Consider the following 18,232-nt stretch of genomic DNA (forward strand, 5'->3'; position numbering starts at 1 on the left):
CTTTTCTGTGTGGATGCCCTAGAACATGTCATGAGACTAATTTCTAGAATGGCTCTAATCATCTTTCACCTCTGCAGAGTCTTATGGCTAAAAGCTTAGGCAGCTGAAAAAGCTTGCAAAAGGCACCTCACATATATGCCTTTCCTAACAAGTCATCTGTTTGGCGAGGCACTTGGCCAGTTCATCGAAGAGGTCACAGGTGGGAAGGTTTTACTTCCACAGCAGACGGTCTCAAAACTACCCTCCTCAGGAGCCCTTAGCTCCTCTAAAAGTAGAGCACCTCTCTGCTCTAACCAGGTTTCAGTGTCAAAACCTGACTTCAGCCATTCCTTTCGGCGCAAGGCTTTGGCCACCAAGTCTTCCCAAAACCCTCTTCACAATGAAGGGGTGCCCTCACTCCTAATAGTGGGTGATAAATATTAAAGTTTGCTTTCTCTGGGTCACAGACGTCCTTGACCTGTGGTTTCAGATGGGTACAAAATAAGTTAAAAAAAACACTATCACTTCTTTCAAATTAACCAAAAACTGGCCAAGGGCAGATAGATTTGAAGAATGCCCTGAACTACCTTGTCCCAGGGAGTCTTTCTGCCAGTGCTGCCACAAGACAGGTTCAATAGATTCTACTCACACCTGTAAACGGTAGCAAAGCCCTGCGTGAGTCCTATTCTGGATTTAAAGTGGCTTAAAGGCAGAATTCTATGCATTAACCCCTTAAGGACCGAGCCTTTTTTTGAGATTTGTTGTTTACAAGTTAAAAAGGTTTTTTTTGCTACAAAATTACTTAATACCCCCAAACATTATACATTTTTTTCCTAATGCCCTAGAGAATATAATAGCGGTCATTGCAATACTGTGTCACACCGTATTTGCAGAGTGGTCTTACAAGTGCACTTTTTAAAAAAAAAAATACTTTTTTGAATTAAAAAATAAGACAACAGTAAAGTTAGCCCAATTTTTTTTTGATAATGTGAAAGATGTTACGCCGAGTAAATTGATACCCAACATGTCACGCTTCAAAATTGCGCCCGCTCGTGGAATGGCGACCAACCTTTACCCTTTGCAATATCCATAGGCGACTTTTAAAAAATTCTACAGGTTGCATGTTTTGAGTTAGAGGAGGTCTAGGGCTAGAATTATTGCTCTCGCTCTACCAATCGCAGCAATACCTCACGTGTGGTTTGAACATGGCTTTCATATGCGGGCGTTACTCACGTATGCGTTCGCTTCTGCATGCGGGACGGGGCACGTTTAAAAAAAAATTTTCTCATTTATTTTACAGTTTTTTTATCTTTACACTGCTTTTAAAAAAAAGTCACTTTTATTCCTATTACAAGGAATGTAAACACCCCTTGTAATAGAAAAAAAAGCATGACCGGCCCTCTTAAATATGAGATCTGGGGTCAAAAAGACCTCAGATCTCATATTTACACTAAAATGTAATAAATGACAACTTTTTTTGTTTATTAAAAAAAAATGGCCCTTTAAGAGCTATGGGCGGATGTGACGTTTTGACGTCCCTTCTGCCCTGCAGTGGTATGGAGACGGGTGGGGGCCATCTTCCCCCTCACTCGTCTCCATACTCAGCATGAAACAACATCCGATTCCCTCCGCCCCTGCCGATGGCTCCGCTAAGCGGCGGAGGGCACTGGACTGAATCCGCCACAGAGACAACGATTATCGGAAACCGGACCGCCGGCCGAAAAAGAGGATACCGTGGTTATGGCAGCTAGCTGCTGTCATAACGATATTCCTCTTCAAACTTAGGACGTATATTGGCGTGCGGTGGTCCGCAAGTGGTTAAGGTAAAAAACCTAGGTGCGGCTCGGCCCCCCCCCACCCCCGTTTATACTTACCTGAGCACCATCTTGATCCAGTGATGTGCACGAGGGTAGCGGCTCTCCTGGGTCTCTCTTCTCATTGACTCCTGCTGCTGTCAATCACACCCAGTGAGCCAGTGAGGAGAGAGAGCCGGGGGTATGCCGAGCCATGCCCGGTGTGTAAATGGACAATGTTCATTCACAGAAGTGCTGCTTGGGAGCGAGCCAGCTTGCGTGCCCCCATAGCAGGTGGCTTGCTATTGGGGACACCCAGTAGGGGGGAGGAGCCAGAACTGCAGGTGGGGGGTCCAAAAAGGATCAGGGCTAGCAGGTGAGTATAACTTTTTTTTTTTTTTCTTCTGATTACAACCTTTAAAATCACTTTAACCACTTCCCGCCCGCCCTATAGCGGATTGACGTCCGGGAAGTGGTTCTGTTTTCCTGACTGGACGTCATATGACATCCAGCAGGATAACATGCTGCAGCGCGCCCCCGGGGGCGCGCATCGCGGCAAACGGTGGAGCGGTGTGTCAGTCTGACACACCGCTACACCGATCTTGGTAAAGAGCCTCCGGCGGAGGCTCTTTACCACGTGATCAACCGTGTCCATTCACGGCTGATCACGCTGTCAACAGGAAGAGCCGTTGATCGGCTCTTCCTCACTCGCGTCTGAGAGACGCGAGTAGAGGAGAGCCGATCGGCGGCTCTCCTGGCAGGGGGGGTCTGTGCTGATTGTTTATCAGTGCAGCCCCCCCGCAGATCACCACACTGGACCACCAGGGAAGGGGCAACATGTGGATGGCCAGGTATGTACCCCATGGCCATCCACATGTGCCCAGTGTGCCAAATCTGTGCCAATCAGTGCCCACAAATGGGCACTGATTGGCACCATTATGTTGCAGTGATGCCCAGCAATGCCACCCTTAGGGGCATCACTGCAAACAAGCAGTGCCATCAGTGCCACCCATCAGTGTCCATTCATGCCACCTGTCAGTGCCCATCCGTGCCCATCAGTGCCCATCTATCAGTGCCCATCCGTGCCCATCTGTGCCAACTGTCAGTGCCACCCATAAGTAACCATCAATGCCACCTATGAGTGCCCATCAATGCCACCTATGAGTGCCCATCAGTGCCGCATACCAGTGCCCATCAGTGCCGCCTATCAGTGCCCATCATCAGTGCCCGTCCGTGCCACCTCATTGGTGCCACCTCATCGGTGCCCATCAGTGCCGCCGTATCAGTGCCCGTCATTGAAGAAGTAAACGTACTTATTTACAAAAAGTTTTAACAGACAAAGAAAAACTTGTTTTTTTTTCAAAATTTTCGGTCTTTTTTTATTTGTTGCGCAAAAAATAAAAACCGCAGAGGTGGTCAAATACCACCAAAAGAAAGCTCTATTTGTGGGAACAAAATGATAAAAAATTTGTTTGGGTACAGTGTAGCATGACCGCGCAATTGTCATTCAAATTGCGACAGCGCTGAAAGCTGAAAATTGGCATGGGCGGGAAGGTGTCTAAGTGCCTGGTATTGAAGTGGTTAAAATTCCTCAAGTTCCAAAATTTCACTTGGAATTTGCAAGGTCAGTATTTGCTCTCTGAGACCAGGAGGAATAAGTTGCATCTGTAGATTTCCAAGATGCCTATCTACATGTTCCCATTTACCCACCTCCATCAGTGTGTTCTGCCCTTTACATTAGCAGACAACCTTTTTCAGTTATAATGAATAAATAAATCCGCGTCACGGGTGTGAGAGATTAATCTAATCGAATTGAATCAGCAGCAGGTACTATGTGAAAATCAATATCCTTAATTATGACCATGCTGAATTAATGAATATATGAAAATAAATGTATAATAAATGCTTAAATTTGCCTAAATTGTATGGAACCTTCAAACTGTGAATAAAGTGACGGTGCAAACACAAATCTGCCCAATAACTATCAATCATTTAATAAACTGGCCATAAATCAATAAATTGTGACCTAACAAAGTGATAAATACAAAACCTGTCAAAGTATGGAATCACCACTCTTGGATTTATTAAATTGTTGTGTAGAAAAAAAACTAATCACAGACATGCCTCAAAACTGTTTTCATTCAACATTCCAACCTTCTGGCTTTAAGAAACAGTTAAAATAAAAAAACTGTAGTCAGTTGCAACTGTTTTTTGCAGATCAAACAGAAGAAAAAAATATGGAATCGCTCAATTCTGAGGAAAATATTATGGAATCACCATGTACTTTGCAGTTCTAAAACAAATGCCTGCATCAGATTACATCCTGAAAAATGTTGTCATCACCAAACATCCTTTCAATTGATGGAATAAGAAAAGTGTCATAAATCTCAATATAAACTGGTGCATTTATTGAAGTTTTTTTGACTGTCATCTCCTCCGTACCATTACCTGACATGCAACCCCATATCATCAATGATTGTGGAAATTTGCATGTTTTCTTCAGGCTGTCGTCTTCATACATTTCATTAAAATGGCATCAAACAAAAGTTCCAGCATCATCACCCTGCCAAATGCAGCTTTGTAATTCGTGACTAATGATCACTTTCATCCAGTCATCCACAGTCAATGATTGCTTTTCTTTAGCCCACTGTAACCTTTTGCTTTTTTTCTGTTTAGGTGTTAATGATGGTTTTTGTTACGTACAAATCAAATGGGAAGGTTGTTAAATGGAAGCATACTGGTAGACCAAGAAGACATCAAAGCGTCTGTTTGAAAACTTAAAGCAATATGCCTTAAAAACAGGAAATGCACAACAGAACAAATGGTCAAACTGCTGGAGTCAATATCTGTGACTGAACTGTAAGACATCACCTTAAGGAAATGGGATTTACATACAGAAATGCCAAATGAAAACCATCATTAACACCCAAACAGAAAAAACAAGGTTACAGTGGGCTAAAGAAAAGCAATCGTGGACTGTGGATGACTCTCAAAGTGATAGTCCGTGATGAATTGGGCAGGGTGATGCTGGTACTTTTGTTTGGTGCCGTTCCAATGAAATGTATGAAGACGACTGACTGAAGAAAAGCAAATTTCCACAATTCTAGATGATATGGGGGTTGCATGTCAGGTAAAGGTACAGGGAAGATTAGTCATTAAATCTTCAATAAATGCACAAGTTTATTTTGAGATTTTGGACACTTTTCTTCAATCAATTGAAAGGATGTTTGGTGGTGATTATCATTTTTCAGGATGTAATCTGATGCAGATGTTTGTTTTAGAACTGCACAGTACATGGTGACTCCATAAAATTTTCCTTAGAATTGAGTGATTCCATTTTTTTTTCCCTTTGATCTGCCAATACAGTTGCAACTGACTACAGTTTTCTTTCTTTAAGTGTTTCTTAAAGTTGGATGGTTTGGATGTTAAATTAAAATAGTTTCAAGGCATGTCTATAATTTTTTTTTTTAACTGCTTCAGCCCCGGAAGATTTTACCCCCATCCTGACCAGAGCACTTTATGCGATTCGGCACTGCGTCGCTTTAACTGACAATTGCGTGATCGTGTGACGTTGCACCCAAACAAAATTGACATACTTTTTTCCCCACAAAAGGAGCTTTTTTTTTGGGTGGTATTTGATCACCTCTGTGTTTTTTTATTTTTTGTGCTATAAACAAAAGAGCGACAATTTTGAAGAAAAACAATATTTTTTACTTTTTGCTATAATATCCCCCCAAAAATATATAAAAAAAATATATTTTTTCCTCAGTTTAGGCCGATATGTATTCTTCTACATATTTTTGGTAAAAAAAAAAATCGCAATAAGCGTATATTGATTGGTTTGCGCAAAAGTTATAGCGTCTACAAAATGGGGCGTAGTTTTATGGCATTTTTATTTATTTATTTTTTTACTAGTAATGGCGGCGATCTGCGATTTTTTTTTTTTTTTTTTTTTTTTTTTTCAGGACTGCAACATTATGGCGGACACGCCGGACAATTTTGACACATTTTTGGGACCGTTGGCTTTTTTACAGCGATCAGTGCTATGAAAATGCATTGATTACTGTAAAAATGTCACTGGCGGTGAAGGGGTTAACCAGTAGGGGGCAATCAAGGGGCTAATGTGTTCCCTATTGTGTGTTTTCTAACTGAAGAGGGGAGGGGACTGTGCAGGAGAGATGACAGATTGCTGTTCATAAGTAAGAACAGACGATCTGTCTGTTCTCCCTTCAGAGAACCGGAAACTGTGTTTACACACACAGATCCCGGTTCTCCATGTGCCCCAAGCGATCGCGGGAGCCCGGCGGTGATCGCAACCGTCGGGCACGCGCATCGGCTCCGTGGGCGAGCGCGCTTCTAGCAGCGTGCACGTGCCCCTAGTGGCCACAGGGTGAAGCGACGTTACATAACAGTACAACTGCGGCGGATGGTCGGCAAGTGGTTAAACAGTTGAATGAACATTTTCCAAGAGTAGCGATTACAACAGGATTCCTAAGTAAAATGTATCTACTCCAATGTCATTTGATACATAAGCCTTAAATGATGAGTAAAGTGAAAGTGCAAATAAAGTGTACTCAATAAAAATATATATGTAAAATAAAAAAAAAATTCTAAAACTCTGTAAATTGTCCAAACACCACAAAGTGCAAAAATGCAGATCAAGACTGTGAATGAATGACCAAGTGTCCTCCACCAAAATTTCTCTCACCTCCCAAAAACTACTACTTGGGAAGTAACCAGATACATGTGCAGATAATGATCACTGGACTCTCCTCTCTGGGAATCTTTTAGCTGAAATGTGCAAAACACCTTTCTCCAATTAACAACCACATCAATAGAAGTGCAACAAAATCTTCTCCATATTAAATAAATGATCCAGGTATATGCATAGGGAACACAAGCAGAGTGCCACATGGTGTAAGACCCAAATTCAAGTGTTTATTTAAAACAATGGTTATGCCGCGTACACACGATCGGTTTTGCCATCGGAATAAACTCCGAAGGTTTCTCCGACGAAATTCCATTCAAGCGGTCTTGCCTACACACGATCAACCCAAAGTCCGACCGTCCAGAACGCGGTGACGTACAGCACGTGCGACGAGACTAGAAAAAGGAAGTTCAATAGCCAGTAGCTTCCATCTCGTACTTGCTTCAGTGGAAGCGTTGTTTTTGGTCCGTCGAAACAGCATACAGACGAGTGGCTTTCCCGATAGGAATTCGTTCTGTCGGAAATATTTAGAACATGTTCTATTTCTAGGTCCGTCAGAATTTTCTAAAAATAAAGTCCAATGAGGCACAAACGCGATCGAATAGACGATCAAAAGCTTCCATCGGACTTTTTCTGTTGGACATTCCGCTCGTGTGTATGCGGCTTTACATGTACATTCTTCTGTGTCATGCCCTACGCAAAGGGAAAAACAGAATATATAGACAAAGAGCACCGCTGGCTCTAGCCACTACACAGGCTGCGAGCGGCCGCGGACTGGTACGAGGTGACGTCACTCCAAAACCCCGCTTTACATTTTTTGACGTAATGGCGTCATCAGAAGCGGCAGTTTTTGCACTGCCCTTTGGCCTATCCCCTACACCCAAAATGTTCACTAAGGTCTTGGAACCACCTCTAGTCGCCCATCTTAGGACATCCAAGTCAAGGGCTGTCAAGACAACCTTCAGGACTTCTCTCCCTTTTATCCATCAGAAAACATCCACAGGACAACTCAGATGCCACAGGTCTTCAGGTGGGTGACCAATTTTTAAAAAATCTGCTCTCCAGCCTTTCCTTCCCTGGGAATTCCTGAGTCTGGTCTTAGACGCATTCCAAGCAAAAGTCTTTCCAGAAAAAAATATTTCTTTAAGAACACCTGCTTGAAAATGGCGATCAAACACATCCCACATTGAGATTCTCCATGATGAGTTTTAGAGCTAAGGGTAGCCTCCTTTTTGAAGCAGTACTGTTGGCCTAATTTCATTCAAGAACTCTTCAACAAAGCAAGCTCTTTCCTTCCTATCACTGGAAAGTTATCAGAACAGACACAAGTCTCTTAGGCTGGGGAGGAGTGCTTCCATCCCTAACAGTCCAAGGAACATGTTCATTGAGGGAAGCCAAGCTCCCCATCAAAATCTTGAGCTCAGAGCAGTGAGGTAGACACTGCAATACTGGCCTCTCTTCTGAAGGAGCACCCAGTCAGGGTGCAGTCAATGTCAAGGCTGTGGCTTACATCAGCTATCAAGGGGGCACCAGGTGTCTGGCTGCATTGAAGGAAGCACACCAGAGCGCTTGGACAGGAATTCACTGACCATCGATCTGTGGTCTACATCCCAGGAGTGGACAACTGCAAATTAGATCATTTCAGCCGTTATTGCCGGGATCAAATGTCTTCAATATGATATTCCAAAAATGGGTGATTCTGGATGTGGATATATTCACCTTTGCTGTATCCAAATAAAATGTGTTTTTTTTTCCCCACTAATAGAGCTTTCTTTTGGTGGTATTTGATCACCTCTGCAGTTTTTTTGTTTTTTGCGTTGAAAACAAAAAGACTGACCATTTTTTTTTTCCTATACGTTTTTACTTTCTGCTCAAACACACCCAATAAAAAAAAATTGAAAAAAAATAATTTATTCATCAATTTAGGCCAATATATATTCTGCTACATATTTTTGGGTAAAAAAAATCCCAGTAAGTGTATATTGATTGGTTTGTGAAAAAGTTATAGCGTCCTACAAACTATGGGATCATTTTTTAAATTTTTACTAGTAATGGCAGCAGTTAGCAACTTATAGTGGGACTGCAATATTGTGACTGACAAATCTGACACTTTTTTTGGCACTTTTTGGGGAGCAGTGACACTAATATATGCACTGCCACTGTACTAATGACACTGGCTGGGAAGGAGTTAACATCAGGGGCAATCAAAGGGTTAAACGTGTGTCTAGCTAGTGTTTTACTAAACTGTGGTAGGTGCTTGTATTAGGGGAAGGCAAAGATCTGTGTCCTTGCTTTGCAGGAGCATGGGATCAATGCCTTGCCTGCTGACAGAACAGCAATCTGCCTTGTTTACATAGGCAAACTGCCGTTCTGAATGTGTAACGAATGGTCCCAGAGTGCCAGCGGACATTGAGTCCATGATATCCGGTGATCAGCTCCCGCTGTGTATAATCAAATTGCCTGCATGCCCCCAACTCGGAAGTGCTGGATCACATACTAGGTAGGGCAGTGGGCTAGTGGGCATGATAGGATGTTTAACGAAGGGCCTCGTATAAATCTTTAGTAATGACTCCTTGATGAAAAGAGTCCAATATAAGTAGAAAGAATTCATTCTGAACCTTACTAGCCTGTTCCTCAGAGATTTGTTTTTTTTTTTTTATACCATTCCTCATTGTCCAGGATCCTGTTACACATAGCCACATATTGTACTCTGTCCATGAGTACAATATTGCCCCCTTTGTCTGAGAGTTTGATAATTCCCTCTTGTGCACAAAGTTTTTGTAAAGCCTGTTTCTGAACGGGGGGCAAATTATCGACATTATGGGGATATATTTGTAGCTTTTTAATTTCTTTTGTGACCTGTGTAACAAAAGCCAGAACATTTTGGATTGGTTTGTAATGGGGGAAGTTTCTCTGATTTTCTTTTTCATAATTTGTGAAGCATTGTCAGTGGGGACATTCGGAACATCATTTCGCTCTAAATCTTGGGAAATCTGTGATTGCTGCTCAAATTTTTCATTTCTCTTCCAAAAGATCCATAAGATCTCTTAATGCTTGGAAATCCCTCACTGAAAAAGTTTTCCATTGATCTCTAAGCTTTTTGTCTTTATCCCTTCTCTTTCTCTCTTGATCAAATAAATACTTGTATGTCAGCTTACTAGCAAACAAGTTTAAGTCCTTAATAGTCTCAAATTGGTCTATTTCCTGAGTAGGATAGAAGGTTAGACCCCAACCTAGTACTTCAATTTCTGCATTAGTCAAATTATAATCTGATAGGTTGATTACATTCAGGATGTAATTTCTTGAGGAGTTTTGACTGTGAACGGGTCCAATTTGCTGCTTACTTTCCTTTCTTTTGGTGGGGGCACCGCCCCCTCGTTTTGGCCGGAAAAAAACGAAGGTGGAATAGTACACCAGTAAGGGAGGAAGATTGTGCAGAGCTTGACTTACCCCTATCATGCTAAAAGCAAAAAAAGCCTCTTCTGAAAGATGTATTATAACACCTAGAAATCCCTTTTTGCTGTGCTGGGAGAACAGACACTTTCATCACTTTCATTGCCATGACCACCAGTACAGGGTGGATGGGGGGGGGGGGGGTGTTACATTTTCACTGCCATGACCACGTGCAGCTTTCTGGCTGGTGAATGCAAATGTTCCTCCAGTATTTTTTTGATAACATACTATATATATCTTGCCATCAACTTTTACCAAATTTCCTGTGCGTTTATAGCTCACACATCCCCAAAACATCAGCGATCCACCTCCGTGTTTCACAGTAGCAATGGTGTACCTTTCATCATAGGTCTTGTTGACTCCCCTCCAAATGAAGCGTTTATGGTTGTGGCCAAAAATTTCAATTTTGGTCTCACCACTCCAAATGACTTTGTGCCAGAAGGTTTGAGGCTTGTCTCTGTGCTGTTTGGCATATTGTAAGAGGGATACTTTGTGGCATTTGCGTAGTAATGGCTTTCCTCTGGTGACTCGACCATGCAGCCCATCTTTCTTCAAGTGCCTCCTTATTGTGCATCTTGAAACAGCCACACCAAATGTTTTCAGAGAGTCCTGTATTTCACCTGAAGTTATTTGTGGGTTTTTCTTTGCATCCCGAACAATTTTCCTGGCAGTTGTGGATGAAATTTTAGTTGATCTACCTGACCGTGGTTTGGTTTCAACAGAACCCCTCATTTTCCACTTCTTGATTAGAGTTTGAACACTGCTGATTGCCATTCTCAATTCCTTGGATATCTTTTTATATCCCTTTCCTGTTTCATAGTTTTTCCACAGATCCTTTGACAATTCTTTTGCTTTCCCCATGACTCAGAATCCAGAAACGTCAGTGCAGCACTGGATGAAAGGTGCAAGGGTCTGTCAAGAGTCCAGAAACTGGACCTTTTATACACACACACACTAATTACAAGTAAACAGATCAGAGGTGAGGATGGTTACCTTTAGTAGCTATTCAAACCCCTCTGTGTCAACTTGCATGTTATCAGGCCAAAATCACCAGGGTATGTAAACTTTTGGTCAGGGTCATTTGAGTAGTTTCTGTTGTGATTATGATTTAAAGAGTAAACACAGTTGATGATAAATGGCTTCAGCCAAACACTAACCATGAGTGAAAGAAAAGTTTTTGTGTTATCATTCATATTCTCTGAAAAATGGCCAAGAAATCATAAATTCTGCCAGGGTATGTAAACTGCAGCACAACTGTAAATGTGAGATCTGAGGTCTTTTTGACCCCAGATCTCACAATAAAGAGAACCTGTCACGCTTATTTCTTTTACAAGGGATGTTTACAGTCCTTGTAATGGGAATAAAAGTGATCAAACTTTTTTTTTTTTAAAGGGACAGTGTAAAAATAAAAAAGTAACATAAATAGGAAAATAAGTGTTAGAAAAACATAGACTTGAGTACAACCAGCATGTCAGATTTTTATGTGATTATTGCCACTAGCAATAATCGCTGTGTATTCTCCAGACGAACGCAAAGAATAGGAAACAAAAAGAAAATCGTGCCATCTATAGCTGCCCACCCAACTACAAAACTCTCCTTCCTCTGTGATCTCTATGTGACAGGTGCAGCAGCAGATCCAAAGCCTAACTGCACAGAGGATGACTGTGCTTATAAGTATTTGTTTCCCAGCCTGATTTTTAATGGCTGGATCAGTCATCTCGTGTCTGTGGGTCGTTTAATACCCTGCATGAACATAACGTTTTTTGTTTGTTTTTGTAATGTATCTGTCTTAAGCTGCCTTTTACCACCTGCACACAATAGCAAATTTGTATGCTGGCTCAATACATTCTGAGGTTATATTTTGCCTTGGGTAGCCACCTGCAATAGCTGTATTTGTGCATAAATCCCCTCCCCTTCATCATACAGATACGTATTCTTTTACAAGGAGTCTCTGAATGTTTTATTTTAGTGAGTGGAAATAGAGAAACCCCCTAGGGGTGGGATTTTAAAGGCACTACCATAACAGCAATGTAAAAAGGTATATAAAGTTTATTAATCATAAGAAATATATGTAGTAAAAAGAAAAAACATACAGAACAAAGAATGCATACTAATTGTACAGACATGCGACATAGGATACACAATCCAGAAACCCTACGTTTCGGAGATGGACTGTAGTCTCCTTCATCAGGGGTTTTTCTAGGAGGCACAGTGTCTATAAGATGTTAAATATACAATAATCAATGAGGTTGTCCAAAAGCATACAGCTACATAATAGTCAACTAGATCATATATAGTACTTACATCATGGTGATTAGACAGGTACAAAAAAATTGCATCCACAATTTAAAAAAGTGTAAGGGAGGACCGGAGCAGAGGGTCTCCAGCAAGCTCAATCCACCGAGAGGCATTCGGTATGGTAAAAAAATGATATGGAAAAGGGGGAGAGAGAGCTATCCCCCTCCTATCTTCCACCAGCCCAGCCGCATCTGTAAAACCAAGTCAGCGACAGGCTGACACATGTACTGAGGCCCAAAAATGAATTTGAGGATCTGGAAGGGAAGCAAGAGAAGAGGGGAGAAAAGAGAAAAACACAAAATAGGTATATATAAATAACGAACCTATAGATGTCAAGAAAGGGGAAATTCCACCTAAATGACATTGAGAGTTGAAAAAACCTACCTAGGTTAACTGAAACAATCAGAAGGTCGGTGGAGACAGGGGAGAAGAACTGCTGCACAATCTGGAGAGCCACGGCTGCACGTGATCACTGTGAAGTAAGGCTGATATTATTGACTCGTAAAGCCAAAAATAATGTTGATATAAACTAGTGAATAAAGGCAACTATATCAATGGGTATAACCTTAAAGAATAAAAGAAGTGTAGACAGTGTCTTACCAATGCAGCAGATCTCAAAAAAATGTATAGAGAACCTCCAGAGAGCAGCAGGTCCCTGGTCCTACCTGGCTTGTGTTTAGAGGGATATAAATACTGTGGCCCTATCATGTACTCCCCCACCCAGCTGATTAGCAAGTCAAACAGCTGGGTGAGGATTGCTCCAGCCCAGCCTCCAAAGGCGGGCCCCTGTGAGTGGGTCACTTGCTGGTATCTTGTTTTAGGCTGGGTTCACACTGGTGCAACACGACAGCCGTCCGACTTTGCCCTACGACATGAAGCCGGCATGCGTCCGACTTTCAATGAACGGGGATCCGACTTGGATTCCCGCCAATGCCCGGCACTGTGTTTGGTATGAATCTTGAGGGGGAACTCCGCGCCAAATTTTAAATAAAAAAAACCGGCATGGGTTCCCCCTCCAAGGGCATACCAGGCCCTTGGGTCTGGTATGGACCTTAAGGGGAACCCCCTACACTGAAAAAATGGCGTGGGGGTCCCCCAAATCCATACCAGACCCTTATCTGAGCACGCAGCCCAGCCGGTCAAGAATGGAGGTGGGGATGAGCGAGCGCCCCCCCCCCCTCCTGAACCATACCAGGCCGCATGCCCTCAACATGGGGGGGTGGGTGCTTTGGGGCGGGGGGGCGCCCTGCGGCCCCCCACCCCAAAGCACCTTGTCCCCATGTTGATGAGGACAAGGGCCTCTTCCCGACAACCCTGGCCGTTGGTTGTCGGGGTCTGCGGGCGGGGGGCTTATCGGAATCCCGGCCCCCCACCCTTTGTGAATGAGTATGGGGTACATCGTACCCCTACCCATTCACCTAGGGAAAAAAGTGTCAATGAAAAAACACAGTACACAGGTTTTTAAAGTAATTTATTAGGCAGCTCTGGGGTCTTCTTCCGACTCCAGGGGTCTTCTGACTTCGGGGGTCTCTCCGGCGTCCTCTCCCGGTGTCCTAATGTTCTGCCGGCTCCTCCGCTATCTTCTGCAGCTCTTTTGCTAGCGGTGGCCCAGACTTCTGCCTTCTGCCTTCTTGTCTTCTTCCCTTCTTCCGATGTTGACACAACGCTCTCTCCAGCTGGAATGCTCTCTGAGCGCTCCGATGTGACTTATATAGGCGGTGACCCGGTCCCCTTATGCTGTCACAGTCCCCGGGCATGCTGGGACTGTGACGTTTTAGGGGGCGTGGTCACCGGGTGATGACCACGCCCCCTTATGACGGCACAGTCCCAGCATGCCCCGGGACAGTGACCTCATAAGGGGGCGGGGTCACCGCCTATATAAGTCCATTGCGGAGTGCTCAGAGCATTCCAGCTGGAGAGAGCGTCGTGTCAACATCGGAAGAAGAGGGAAGAAGGCAGAAGTCCGGGCCACCGCTAGCAAAAGAGCTGCGGAGGAGACGCCGGAGAGACCCCCGGAGTCGGAAGAAGACCCCCGGAGCTGCCTAATAAATTACTTTAAAAACCTGTGTACAGTGTTTTTTCATTGACACTTTTTTCCCTAGGTGAATGGGTAGGGGTACGATGTACCCCATACTTATTCACAAAGGGTGGGGGGCCGGGATCTGGGGGCCCCCTTATTTAAGGGGGCTCCCGGATTCCGATAAGCCCCCCGCCCGCAAACCCTGACAACCAACGGCCAGGGTTGTCGGGAAGAGGCCCTTGTTCTCATCATGGGGACAAGGTGCTTTGGGGGGGGGGCCCACAGGGTGCCCCAAAGCACCCCCCCATGTTGAGGGCATGCGGCCTGGTACGGTTCAGGGGGGGGGGGGCTCGCTCGTCCCCACCCCCATTCCTGACTGGCCGGGCTGCGTGCCCGGATAAGGGTCTGGTATGGATTTGGGGGGGGACCCCCAAGCCGTTTTTTTCGGCGTAGGGGGTTCCCCTTAAGATCCATACCAGACCCAAGGGCCTGGTATGCGCTTGGAGGGGGAGCCCATGCCGTTTTTTTATTTAAAATTCGGCACGGAGTTCCCCCTCAAGATCATCTGAGCACAAGTCGCATGCCGAAGTAGGATCATGCGAGACGGTGATCCGACCTTGATCCGACTTTAATGATAGTCAATGGGCTGAAGTAGGATCAAAGTCGGACCAAAGTAGTACAGGGAGCATTTCTAAAGTCGGAACGACTTGTGTCGGACCAGTTAGGACGGCTCCCATAGGGAAACATTGAATTTCACACGTCATGCGACATGAGCTCTCAATGTCGGAGCTTTTGTCGGACCAGTGTGAACCCAGCCTCATGGTCCATAAGGTTTTTTGTGCCTGAGTTGTGCAGAGGGTCTGTTGGGTGGCATTTTCCTTCTTTCGTATATATAAGTGAATACCGCTTAATATTTGGTAACGTGCAGCTTGATAAATAGCTAATTTTGCATACTATAATTAGTTTGGACTGAAGCTTGAGGCAAATTAGTTTTTCCACTTTGTTTATAGATTTTGTCAATTTCAGTTTCAAATAAAAAATGACTCTGTTCCAGAACGATAAAGTTGATTTTTTTTTTTCTAATTAACACCGGTTAATTTTCTTTTCGTTTGTCCTATTGGGGTGATTTCCCTTCTCTTCCTGCTTCAGAGATACAATATAAACTCTTTCCAAAGTGAGGAGAAATCTCATGTGATATCACCAGGATAGGTGTTCCTTGTGAAAATGTTCGTTACCTCCTCTTGTGGGTTTTTCATCACAACTCGTTACAATAGTCACCAGGGCTAATAGAAAAGGAGAATCACCCCAACAGGAACACAGCAATACAAACCTGAATGGGTTTCTTTCCCAGCAATAGCTAAAAAAAAAAAAAAAAAAAAAAAAAAATGGTTAGAGATACTCTGTACAAAGTGTCTGCCTGACTGTCCTTTTTTTATATATATATATATATATATATATATATATATATTCATAAGTATGTGTAATCTAACCTTTTTTTTTTTTCTGCTTTACCAGATTTGTGACTTTGGATTGGCAAGGGTGGAAGAACTTGACGAATCTCGTCATATGACTCAGGAAGTTGTCACTCAGTATTATCGGGCTCCTGAAATCCTAATGGGGAGTCGTCATTACACTAATGCTATAGACATCTGGTCTGTAGGATGCATCTTTGCAGAGCTGCTTGGACGAAGAATATTATTTCAGGCACAAAGCCCAATACAACAGGTAAATGGCTCATTTTGTTGATTTCAGCTCATTGAAGGTCATGCGGGATAAATACTATAAACATCACCTTACTAATTTACTACATTTTTGCATATGTATGCTTCATATTGATTTACCCATCTTTTTCATGTGACCCTCTGGGTTTAAATTTCTCGTTTGTGTGTGAAATCCAAGTTATTTCACATTTGAAGGGAATCTGCAATAAAAGTATGTGTAAGAAGGCTCCAGTAAGACACTGACTCATGTACATTTACTAACTGAAAGTATGCAAAAACCTAGCGCATCTTCCCACGGGTTTTCCTTTTTAAAAGCTTCTTCACTTTATTGCAAAAGCATGGCAGTAAAAAAAAAAACAAAACAAAAACAGTCTAGCTCCCATTTTACATAGCAAAATTTCAGTGTGACTAGCCCTTTATCAAGCTAGGAGCTAACCGAGTTTTCTCCTAGCTTGATAAAGGGCTAGGCTTGGTCTGAAATATTAGTATCACCTTTTGAAGTTCTTCATATTTTACTATAGAGAACCCACTGTGCTTACAACACAGCTTGGCCTATCAGAACCAAAATGGGAGACATTCACGCTGATTTCAAAGAGAGCTATAAAGACTTCCAGGCAAGATGCGAATAAATAAGATTATGGATGCTGCCATATGATCTGGTTGTCAGTCTAGTTGTAATAGGTTAGCTCGAGGGTATGCAACCCTGGAGAGGTGCAGATCACCATGAACAACATGGAAGAGATCAAGGATGACCAGGTTTAGGGGTTAACCTAGCAAAGTCCTATTCAAAAAAAGAATATGAAAGGTTTGAAGAAAGCCTAAAACAAAACATTTATACAAATGTCATTGTAAAAATGTAAACTTATTCTAACTTTTAAGCTTCAGTGAGAAACGTTGACCTTCACTTTCATCCATAGTGCAAGGTCACAAGTAATGCAGAGTTCACATGTCATTAGAAAGCAACACACAGAACAAGGGTCAGCAGTATGTAATGTAGAGTTCAGAGATCAGTAGTAGGTAACTCAGGAGTCAGACATAACACAGAGTTCACAAATGATTAGTAAGTAAAACAGGATTCAGAAGTTGAAATATGCAACTCAGCGGTCGGAAGTAAGTCAATTTACACATATGTTGCCCTGTGTAGAACAATCCATGTTGGATCACTCTTCAGAGGGCACTTCACATGCGGTAGGAAGGTGTTATATCACCTCCTCACTGCCTGTTTTACAATCTACCTGTTGCCACAAACTGACAAATAAGAAATAAGTTATATTTGCAGAATCTGCTTATTACCTTTGCATACTCTACATATCTCCTTTCACCTAATATACAGTATCAGGGCTCCCCAACGAACCACAACTGTCTTTATTTAACTTGGTTGTGAGCTGGTTGCAGGGTGGTACCATCAAGCAAATGAGACAATGAGAATCATTTTTGCCGCTCCGCATTGCAAAGCACTGCATCATATGTACTCCCCATCCACTACCTTTGCCTCTTAAGAGGTTAGAGGGGTGGTTTGTCTTTACTGCCTCCAACAGCAAGTGTAAACCTGGACCTATATCAGGGTTTACATGTCATTAGTAAGTAGTGCAAAGTTTGTAGGTCAGTAGTATGCAGCGCAGAGTGCAGGGGTCAGTGACCATTGTTCTCCAATAGACTGCGATCAAAGAAAGGAATACCTCGTCATGTATTTTTTGCTACACCTCTTGAAATTATTATTGCCACTTAAACCAGATATACAGTAAATTGAAATGTGTTGTGTATCTGTTCAATTGGCAATAAAGTTATTTGTAGCTGGTGAGAAAAAAAAGTGACGGAGGTATGGCTTTGATTGCTCTGTATATTTCTGCACTGATCTGAGAGGCAACACAGTGGGGTCGGTTGCAATACACCAGTCACCTGCCCACAATTGACCAGTACATTGCAATTTCCGGGTTTCTGGTCTCAGATGGAGCCTAGGTTCACATTGCTGCGGGTTAGCAATCGTGCTAGTTCAACTAAACTCGCATGATTTCAATCTGGCAATGCAGTCCAACTTCAAGGGTGATTTGACAGACATCTGTGCGGCTCCACAAAGTCGGTGCTGCACCAATTTGGATGGTGACATTGCCAGCAATAGCCGTTGATTTTGCATGCGATTTGACATGTCAAATCGCTCCAGTGTGAACCTGGGCGAAATCATAGTTTGTATGCCTGCGTTTTGCAAGCAATGTATGTTACGTAGAGAGCATATGCACCAAGCAACACCCTAATATCAGCA

General features: G+C 43.0%; 1 protein-coding gene across 1 annotated transcript in view; it reads left to right on the top strand.

Moving 5' to 3' along the window:
* NLK (nemo like kinase) overlaps positions 1-18,232 on the top strand; it is a 307,284-nt gene that overhangs the window by 226,697 nt on the left and 62,355 nt on the right. Inside the window, exon 6 of the mRNA XM_073616684.1 lies at positions 15,767-15,976. Within this exon, the coding sequence (XP_073472785.1) occupies positions 15,767-15,976 (210 nt within the window). The remainder of the gene's footprint in view (positions 1-15,766; positions 15,977-18,232) is intronic.

The sequence above is a fragment of the Aquarana catesbeiana genome, linkage group LG02 (assembly GCF_042186555.1).
Source record: "Aquarana catesbeiana isolate 2022-GZ linkage group LG02, ASM4218655v1, whole genome shotgun sequence".
Classification (NCBI taxonomy): Eukaryota; Metazoa; Chordata; class Amphibia; order Anura; family Ranidae; genus Aquarana; species Aquarana catesbeiana.